The sequence below is a fragment of the Micromys minutus genome (genome assembly GCF_963924665.1).
Source record: "Micromys minutus genome assembly, chromosome: 18".
Classification (NCBI taxonomy): Eukaryota; Metazoa; Chordata; class Mammalia; order Rodentia; family Muridae; genus Micromys; species Micromys minutus.
The window spans coordinates 38434785-38446164 of NC_137953.1; the positions used below are offsets into that span (position 1 = coordinate 38434785).

General features: G+C 36.1%; 1 protein-coding gene across 1 annotated transcript; it reads right to left on the reverse strand.

The window, feature by feature from the left end:
• Nucleotides 1-342: 342 nt before the first annotated feature.
• Nucleotides 343-5695, reverse strand: PIP (prolactin induced protein; the record flags this gene model as incomplete). Its single annotated transcript, XM_080932397.1, has 5 exons — nucleotides 343-518; nucleotides 1608-1712; nucleotides 2007-2121; nucleotides 3610-3721; nucleotides 5607-5695. 5 exons carry the CDS (start codon nucleotides 5693-5695, stop codon nucleotides 343-345), a joined length of 597 nt encoding a protein of 198 aa, XP_080788523.1.
• Between the last annotated feature and the right edge of the window lie 5685 nt (nucleotides 5696-11380).

An 11380-nucleotide genomic window follows, 5' to 3' on the forward strand; every position in this document is an offset into this window, starting at 1 on the left:
AATTGTGTAAATTTTCCTTCCCTATTCTTTCTCCAAAGCCTTTGTACACCCTTGCTTAGTCTTTTAAAATACTTGACCTTTTAAAATTGTTATTATACGCATATGTTCCTAGATATAGCATACACAGTCAGTATAATGTTACATATATATATAATTTTATAGTTTCATAAATGTATATAATGCACTCTTACTCATTCTTTTCCAGTCTCTTATCTCTCTCCCCAGCAGCCTCCCTCCCCTTAGCTCTACTAGTCACTTTCTCAAATTCATGGCTTTTTTTTTTTCATATTGTGAACAACTTAATTTAACCAGGGCCATCCGTGATTATGGGATTGGAACTGTTCACTGGAATTCAGTTTGCTTCTCAGTGGGTTCGCAGCTGAAGTCATCATCTTTCCCTTTTCCCGACACTACCAATAGCAAATGGTTCAGCAGTGAGGGTAGAGCCTCCTGAACTTTACTCAACCTGTGTCTGACTGTTGATGAGGATTTTTCTTGTGTAGGCTCAGTGCAGGGTTCTTGAGTGCACCAAATGAAAAATTAAAAAATGAGAGCAATTTAATATTTGTTGATATTTTAAGATGATCTCACTTTGTACCTCTGGCTACTTTTCAACTTTTGACAATCTTCCTGCCTCTGCCTCTTGAGTTCCAAGATTACAGATGTGTGCCATTAGACAAATAATTTGTATTAATGTTGTATTATCTATTAGATAAACAATATGTTATCTTTCCACAAGAAAAATATATTTCAAATATTTTCTAACATAAAATGTTTTTAAATAACTAGTGAGATGTATGTGGTTATATATAGTGATATTTGTGTACAGTTACATTAAATTATATATGTAAACAAATAATAAAGCTTGATGCAATAAAAAAAAGAGAGAGAGGGCAAGTGATGGGCAGCTTGACTTGCAGCCTTTTTACCTCTTATTTGTCCTGAGTATTTGGACTATCTCAGCAGTGATCTTTCTACTCTCTGAGAGTGGTTCTTCTCCTTTGTAAATTTTCTCCTTTTCTTTAAAAGTGTTTGGTGTGTGTTTGTAAGATTTGTGTGCATGGGTGAGAGGGAGTGTTCCTCTGCTATAGCACACTCAAGATCAAAGGACAGTTTCAAGTGTTGTCCCTTCTCTTCTACTCACTGAAAGAGAGCATCTGCATACACAAAGCAAGCTTGCCCAAGAGCTTCTACAGAGATCTCTATGCCCATCTGCTGTCTCACTGTTGAAGCACTGAAATTATTAATGTATGCTATAATTTCTGGCTTTATGTGGGTCCTGGGAATTCAAATCTTAGTTCTCAATCTTGTATGGTAAGAAGTGCACACACCTAAGTATCCCCAACCTTTCTTTCCTTTGTATGTCAATGGATAGAAAAAACTCATAAAATCTCAGTAATGGTACTTTGAAGAACTAATGTAAAAAATGTGGAGTACTTTTCTGATTTGAGGATGGATTTTAGACAGGACACAAAAACTCATGGAGACCCTTATAAGAACTTTATTCAGCAGATTATGATGAATATTCCAGTCAATTTTACTTGAAGAAAATGACAATGGTTTTGAAAGACAAGTAGGAAGCCTTTGTTAATTCACGGACAAAGTACGATAAGTATAGTACTGGTCTCCATAGATGGGCACCACTGCTACATCATTAGGGCAGATGCCTTTTTCCTTAGTAATTTCAACCACTACTTTAATTTTTGCAGTTTCTGAAAGAAATAAAAACAAAAGTCATCTCTCAAACACTCTAAAGTTCTCTGATTTTTCTTCTAGGACCAGTTAAGTCTTTCCTGAGATAGAGTTTCCCCAAATCATTTGCAAGTCACTTCTTTTTAGCCATCCTTTCTCACACTAGGCTTTCTACAGCTTTTGATCCCAGGAATGTTCCTCATGGGCTTTGTTTTTTTCTATAATTTTGCTTTTCTACGCTTCCACTTGGAATTTCTGCAGCCATAGTTATGTTTTTAATTTTCCCTCTTTGTCAAGTAGTTCTTTCTACTTACGTCTGGCTGTAAAATCCCAGAAAAAGATGATAGGGCGATCATTGCAGAGGCAGCGGGTTTGCTTATAATTGAAGGAACCATCCATTTCTACATTACTCTGAAGGTACGATTTTATCTGGTTGAAAGAGAAAGCCCACTGTTAGTACAAGAAAGGTAAACACAAGAGAGGAAATGGCTTAGACACTGACTAGGAGCAGAGAAACCTTACATTTATTGTTGTATTATCATTCAAAGGCAAATTTTCCCAAGCTTTATCCCTTAACACCATCACACTTAACCCAGAAGTCTGAGTGTAAGATTCAGAAGGATGCTAGTGAAGGCTCAACCTACTGTGCCTGCCTCCTAAGGGAAGGCTTATCCTTGGTACCAGCTAGACTTCTTGGAAATGACTCAGGTGAACTTTTACTGTGTGACCCAGTGAAGAGCAGTCCAGTTGTTTAAGTGTTGATTCCAAGACAAGGCTTTGTGAGAATGATGGCCAGGCCCCTGCCCCAGGCAATTCTAACTCCATCACAAATGAATTGTTCTCCCACTCTCACTAATTCCTACTGCAAGATTACAAGTTACTCCTAATGCCCATGTTTGGCCATCATTTGATAATAAAATTTTGAAGGCCAATTTCTTTGATTTTTAAACCTGAGTGTGCCTATTAGCTTATGAAATCATTTATTAATATAGGTTATATTATTATATAACTATTTATAATATTATATATGTAACACACACACACACACACACACACACACACACACACACACACTTCTGTTTCTGGCATCTAATTTACGAGTTTTGTCCTAGGCATATGTTTACCCATATATACTTGTGAATAGAATTCATTAATTACAAAATCTGAGAAAATAATATATTTAAATGAGATTCAACCTTTCATCTATAATTACAGTTATCAGTGCAATGCTGTAAAACAGGAGTCTATATGATTTTTTACTACAATCTCTGTGAAAGCATGTCATATCAAATTTCAGGTTCAGTTGTCTTGATATCCTACTTGCATTCATCTTTCCTTGAATATATCGTCAGTATCAGGGTGGTGCTATGATTAGGACTAAAGACACAACCCATATATACATTTCTGATGTTGGACCCCATAGTTCACAACTTTATACTAAATAATTATTATCTAGAAGGACAAAAGGAAGCTAGACTCAGCTTAGAGTCCTAATGGAGAGGAAGAAACCAATTTCTCACATTCTCTTCTCACTCATGCCCCAAACTGTGGCTATGGTTACAAGATATTCATATGAGAACACTATTCCCAAGCCCACATCAAAATTCACTGATGCTCAGCGGATCCTGGAGGAAGCCATGAGCTCTTTGTCTTCTTTCACTTATTTATATCTTAGATGTGTTGCATTCTCTTTCTTACTCTTTTTTCTCCTAGATTCTTCTGAATCAGGGTTTCTTTTCTGTGAAATGAGAATTATTATCTGCTCCAAGTTTTTAACATTGTTGTGAGATTCACATAACAAAACACATATGAAGATGTTGAGTTTATCATGCAGTTTTACCAGAAGAGATTAACTCAATTATATCCATAGCTCTAGTCAGATTTTGCCTTGGATTTACCATCCATCTACCTACTTACCACCATACATTCTTTATATTCTGTTTGAATAGAAAGTGTCACAGCGACATCTTCATTTATATTGGCTTTTTCTGGAACATCTAGGTCAAATAAAAGTGGCTTTCGGACACGTCTGGGAAGAAAAAAATATGGCACAGAGATTAGAGATGTGATTATGGGAAATAGCACTACTCTAACATGGGGCAAGTAGAGAAAGTAAAAGGAGTGATATAGCTTGAATCAATTCTTAAGCAGCAGAATTCCCAGGAATTTTGTGTTAGTCTGAATAATTTCTTTTGTCTAATTCAGCAATAGACATATTGTTTAAAGTGGAGCATCCTTTTTCTAGTTAAAAATGACAAATTTTAAAAGAAAATATTGTCTACTATCTCATGCTATTTCTTAATACCCTATAGCAGTTGTGCTAGTACTGTGTGTCAGGTGATCCTTCCACAGGGGTCACGTAAAATCACCAAAAAAAAAAAAAAAAAAACAAAAAAAAACAAATAAAACCAAACACATTTATTCACATTATTATTCATAATAGTAGAAAAATTACAAAGTAGCAGTGAAAATAATTTTATAATTGTGGGTCACCAAAACATGAGGAACTCTTAGAGAACCACTGCCCTACAGTTTGTTAGCTCCTTGCCCTTGCCTAGAACAATAGAGTCAAGTCATCCATAGGAAAACTTCATACCCACAAAATAATGTAAACTCCCCTGTACTGGAGGATTACATAACTCTTCCTTAAAGATAACCCTTTATGGTTGCTAGATAGGACCTAGGAAAGTGGAGCTATTTAGTGAAACAGAGAAATTGCATATATTGTAATTTCAACTACCCCACAATTTGGGAAAATTGCATGGGATAAAGCAAGGAGCAAGTCTTCCTCTTTAATCTACAATGCCTTTTCTGAGCCAAGTGGATCAATTAAAGAACCCAACTAGTGTCCTTTGGTGCTGTGTGTGATAGAAAAAAAATCCTTAGAGAACATTATTTGTTCATTTTCCTGGAGTTGAACATGTTAGATTTTAATACTAGCACCAACTCTTCAACAATTCAGTTCCTGTAAAGATAAATGAAGATGATGTATCTTCAAAATTCCCATTTCTGGATGACTTTAGGATGATAGGATGACCACATTAGATACAGTAGTTAACCATGCCAGTGTTTTCCTGAGGACAGGGATTCCATACCATGGAGATATTGAATAATAAGTACGAGAGTGTCATTTACCAGCTGAGATGGCCAAAGCTATACTGAAGCATGCATGGATTCTCAGGGTGCCTGAATCAGCTCCTTTAAACCCTGTGATTTCTGCTAGGAAAGGACATTTGGTCAAGCTTCCCGGAATACCAATAGACTCACAATTTAGAACACCAGCACTGTCAGCCTGCTGTTGGTGTAGAGAATTCTAATTTGGTTAAGTATCTTTGCTTCCCATGGCTTCATTTGTCCTCTGGCATCATTTCTTACTTCACGTTTTCTGCTTTCTTCAAACATGTACAATCAGTAGGGTGACTTCCAGGTCCTAGTGTGCCTGTTACTATAGGTCCTATTCTTTACCTTTAGGTTTTATCATCGGATGACATCTATGATGACTGTTTTGTTAGTTTAACCTGAGACTAAGCATCAGTGATAAAGACTCTCATTCTCAGAGTCCTGCTAATGACTTTTGAAGTTGTTGCTAGAACTGAGAGACCTCTTTACCTTTATAAAGTACACTGAGAAAAAATATGAACCTTGGATGAGAGAGTAATTGTTAATGGCCCACCTATCAAATACATAGGGGGCTTTGATGTATAGGCAAGCCTATACATACTGTGGAAATGTGAAGGGAATCAAGAGAGGCTACTAAGAAAATGAAACTTGACAGATGATCCATGAGAAATATCAAGGACAAAATCCTTTGCTACCAAAAAAATGTACATCAAACTGTGTACAGGTTTTCAGGCCAGAAGGGACCCCTCTATGTTTTTCCTGAAGAAAGGAAATAAGAGAAAGGTTTGACTCACTCAGTTTCCTGGCCATCGTTGATTCCCAGCTGCAGGCAGAGGACCAAGAACAGAGTGGCAGCACTAAACATGCACGAGAGACTCTGCATAGTGACGAAATCAAGACACCAGAGCAGTAGGGTCCTTGGTGCTCAGCACAGGTTTTATATACAGGTCACAGAAGCAGAAAAGCTGGCAGGTAGATCCATGAAGTGAATCACGTAATCACTTTCCTTACTCATGATGTTTTCTTATTGGGGAGAAGTTTGTTATTTCTATGAAAAAAACGTCATCATTCAATTAAATTGTTAGAATATATGTGATTGTTCTTTTCTATTTTCTTAGTGTCAAAGACCTTCTTTAAAGGTCCTTTCTTGGCTAGCAGACGTGTTTTTCTACTGTGTCATTTACCTCTGTTCCTGTTCCTTACCTTAAATTATTACTTGCTTGGTCTTGGCAGACAGTAGATTTTCTTGGATGACAGGTCCCAAGCTACAGATGCACAACATATTCATTGATGATTTTTGCTATTAATTCAAAGGGAGGTGCCACTAAAGACTTCATTAAAATTCTGATATTATCAGCCATTGTTACCGAGAAGCCAATTTCAATCATATTGCTGAGAGAACTAGGAAAGGGCTGAGCTCTGTATGAGGGAGCAGTGTAACTGTAGTACCTGATAACATAGTGATGTTTGTGATTGTTAAACACTTCTCTACTTCAGGAGTAATAGTGAGTTATCCGGATGCTCAGAGTCTCTATGATGAACTGTTGTTCTTACTGTACAGAATTCATTCACATATTTTCATTCCCCAAACAGATCATTTAGCATTAAAAGTCCATACATTTCCATATTTGACTTGTGGTGTGAGGCATATAGGAAGATCATTATGAAGATTTCTTCCGCAGGAGCACAGCACAAATTATAAAATAAAGACATTCCTGGAATATGAATTTCTCCCCCATGAAGTAATAGGAATATTCATTTTTCCTTATCTATCGCCACTGTATTTAAAACTGTTCTTTAACCTAAAAGTTTTTAAGATTCTTTTTATCTATGGAATGACAAGAACCAAGAATAATGCTTATAGGTATGAATTTGAATGTCATCAACCTAAGACTTACCTATGTATTTTGCTACAGTGTGAGTTGGGAAAATAAAGTCTAGCTGTATTCTCACAGTGGATGAATTTTTAACACCCTCTCCTGCTTCATTTTCTTGTGCTAATCTCTTTCTCTTACACTGGACACAGACTTTTCTTGTCTGTAGTTACAACCACATACTTTCTTCTATATCCCAAGAATGATATTCGTGTTCTTCCTTGTCTTGGCCTCAGTGAGCCTCCTTTATAAATTCTCTTTTATGTTTTAATGTTCTGGACACCGTCTTATTTTCTTATTTTTTTTATTTCTACTAGAGGGTCATTATAACTTATTGTAGCCAAGGAAATGGGAACAAAACTAGACCATGTTCATATAGAAAATCCAGATATGTTCTTTTCTCAGCTATAATCCCCTTATATCCAAGGGGTATCTCTGTACTTTAGTGTGTATCAGTGCCACTTTTGATCAACTAGGCCTCAACAATGGCAGATGCACATGAATTCAGATATATAGCAAGTAAAAACGTCATTTTAGAAGCCAACAGAAATGTGTGGTACCTAAAACACTTCAAAATATGTAACAAAAAGTAACGACCATACTATATTGGCTGTTCCAATAGTTTTATAAGTCACTTTAGCTAAACAACACACCTAGTAATATAACTGTTGCTTTGAAGACATTTAAAACAGCAATGTGAAAAACATTATAATCAGCCAAATTAAAGTCTGATTACCTTCTATAATGTAGATAATGACCTCCAAAGAGTTACAGAAGGTGGCACATGTGGAATTAGGTTAAGTGCCATAATATTATGAAATTCTATTTTCATCCTGTTTTACAACTGGACAATTGAAGTACAGGAAAGACAAATTTCTAGCACAACTTATCACTCAGCCACCAAAGAAAGCAAATTTTGGATCACGTTTTGTGTGATCTGACAAATTTTATTTACAATAATAAGAAGATAAGACCCAAACTGACAAATATTATATAGGAAGGACATTGAAAAAGGTACCAGTAGATAAGGAATCTGGATTTTTCATATAAACTCAAAGCAAATAAACATTGTGAATGGTGTCAGGTGTTCGACTCAAGAAGTCTGAATCTAGAGCTAAGTATTTATTAACACCTTTGCCTTCTCATGACCATAGCTCCAGTGATAGTAACTGGAAGAACAGAGATTTTATTATGTTCTTATTATATTTGACTAGCCTGCTCTTGATGAAGCTACGTACATATATATGTACATATATATATATATATACATATATATATATATATACATATACAGATACAGATATAGATATATACACATACAAACACATACATACATGCATTCATAATTCTATTACATTTTTAGATGTTTTTCTTTCTTTGTTCTTTCACTCATCCCACAAGAATATTTTTATGTACATATATTATAATGTGCATGTGATGGTTAGAGGATAATTTGGGGGTGTAAGCCTATTCTCTTTTTTCATTATGTGTGTCCTGGGGATTGAACTCGGGTCTTTAGATTTGGTAGAAAGATCTTTTACCCATAGAATTGTCTCATAGTCTTTTCAGTGATATATAAATTAAGAAAAATATAATAGGATTTGCTGATTCCTGCATATAACCCTATGATTTTGGAAGTGAAGACAGGAGAATCAGAAGTTTGGGTCTTCCTTAGCTATGTAGTGAGTTCAAGGCAAGGCTGGGCTCAAACTAAAAAACAAACAAATATATATATATATATAGTTTAGAAAGAAACTAACACAGGTTTTAATAACTTGTTGAAATCATTCACCCAAAATTTAAAAATAAAATAAGGTAAAAGATTTTATTGAATGCGCTATAGAAGTAAATAAATCTTGCGCATTTACCTGACTATATCCTTTTTTTCACAGAAAAACATACATATTCATACCTAACTCCTTTTGGGTACCTAAGTCATCCATTTGATTATGTTTTATTGGATATTTTCCTTATTTACATTTCAAACGCAATTCCCTTTCTAAGTTTCCCCTCTGGAAACACTTTATCCCATTTTCCTTTTCCCTGCTACAGTGAGTGTGGTCCAGCCTCCCTACCCTGGGGCATTGAGCCTTCTCAGGACCAAGATCCTCTACTCCCATTGATTTCCAAATAGGCCATCCTCTGCTACATATGCTGGAGCCATGGGTCTGTTCATGTGTACTCTTTAGATGGTGGTAACTCTGGGGACTCTACTTAGTTGATATTGTTGTTCTTTCTATCAGTTGTAAATGCCTTCAGCTCCTTCAGTCCTTTCTCTAACTCCTTCATTGGGGACCCCATGCTCAGTCCAATGCTTGGCTGTGAGCATCTACCTTTGTATTTGTCAGGCTCTGGCAGAGACTCTAAGGAGGCATGTATATCATGTTCCTGTCTGCAAATGCTTCTTGGCATCTGCAATACTTTCTGGGTTTGGTGTCTGTACATGGAATAGATCCCCAGGAGGGTCGGACTCTAGATGGCCTTTCCTTCAGTCTCTGCTCTACACTTTGTTTCTATATTTCCTCCTTTGTGTATTTTGTTCTTCCTTCTAAGAAAAACTGAAGCATCCATGCTTTGGTCTTCCTTCTTCTTGAGCTTCATGTGGTCTGTGAATTGTAACTTGTGTTTGTAAATTGTATCTTGGCTATTCCAAGTAGAAGAGAGAGTGGGGAAGAGCCTCGAACACATAGGCGCAGGGAAAATTTTCCTGAACAGAACCCCAATGCCTTACGCCCTAAGATCAAGAATTGACAAAGAGACCTCACAAAATTGCAAAGCTTTTATAAGGCAAAGGGAAAAAAAAACCTATCAATAGAACAAAATGGCAACAACCACATTGGGAAAAGATCTTTACCAATCCTACATCCAATAGAGTGCTAATAGACAATATATACAAAGAATTCAAAAAGTTAGACTTCAAAAAAACAAATAACCTTATTAAAAATGGGGGTCAGAGCTAAACAAAGAATTCTCAACTAAGGAATATTGAATATCTGAGAAGCACCTAAAGAAATTTTCAAATCCTTAATCATCAGGGAAATGTAAATCAAAACAGCCCTGAGATTCCACCTCACATGAATTAGAATGGCTAAGATCAAGAACTCAGGTAACAGCAGATACTAGAGAAAATGTGGAGAAAAAGGAATACTCCTATATTGTTGGTGAGATTGCAAGCTGGTACAACTAATTTGGAAATATGTCTGGAAGTTTCTTAGAAAACCAGACATTGTACTACCTGAGAACCCAGCTATACAACTCCTGGACATATACCGAAAAGATGCTTTAACATATAGCACATGCTCCACTATGTTTGTAGCAGTCTTATTTGCAATACTGAGAAGTTGAAAAGAACCCAGATGTCCTTCAACAGATGAATGGACACAGAAAATGTGGTACATTTATAAAATGGAATACTACTCAGTTATTAAAAACAGTGACATCATGAAATTTTTAGTCAAATGGTTAAACCTAGAAAATATGCTGATTGAGGTATCACAATCACAGGAACACAGAAAAATTACACATGGTATGAACTCTCTGACAAGTGGATATTATCTCAAAAGCTCAGAACACCTAAGACTATTTCCTTTTAATACTGAGATTGTGAAGGTTATAGAACTCAAATCACATGGAGGATGAAGGGAAATATGTCTCTTAGTAGGTTATGTTTCACAATGAGAAAAATGAATGTGTGTGTCTGTATGTACTAATACACATACAACAATATGCTAGCAGTTTTCATGGATTAATCCTAAACACATAGTGATTTAATGCAATAGAAGTTCATTTGCAGCTTCTAAATAAATGCACCCCAGAGCTCATTACTTCTGTTTCTAAGATCACTGGATATTAGAACTTTATTAAAAAGGAGACTGAGAGAATGGAGGATTTGAGAGGGTGTGTTATTTACTCTTTTCTGTCCCTGTGGCAAAATACTTGGTAAAGATAACTTAAGGAAGTAAAGGTTTATTTTGGCTCACAGTTTGAGGACACAGTGGGAAGGAGTGACAGGAGTGCCAGACAGCTCTGATATGACATCTACATTCAGGAACAGAGATGAATTCTGGTGCTCAGCTCATGTTCTTGTTTTTATTCAATGTTGGCATCTAGCTCATAGAGTACTACAGCCTACTTTTAGGGTGGGTTTCTTCAGCGTATTAACCTAATCTAGAAAAAGCTTCTCAATGAAGTGTAGAGGTTTGTTTAAGTGATTCTTGATCCTGACAAATTCATAATTAACAGTAGTCATTGCAGAAGGTAATTTTCTAGTCAAGAGTCAAAGGTGACATGCCATTCACCTTGTTTTTCCCATGGACTTCATGGTCACCTTGAAGTGTAAGGTTGTGAATATCTTTGGTGAGGCTTTGGTGAGGTCACTGCACAAGTAAAACTTTCATATCTTCATGTTAATGAAGACAACAAATATCTCACCAGGATTTAATATTGTCAACCTTTTATCCTTAGTGTTTAATTTGTTCTTATCCTCTATGTCTGTCTGTTTGCATGCATTCATGAATGTATTCATGTACACATGCATTCATGCATATATTTTCATGCCTGTGTAAGACAGACACAGCCAGGCACCTAGTGTCTTCTTCAATTGCCTTCTTTATTTTTTTGAGATAGAGTATCTCATTAAATTTTGAGTTCACTGACATAGCTAAGCTGGCTGGCCAGAAAGTTAGTGTTCGTCT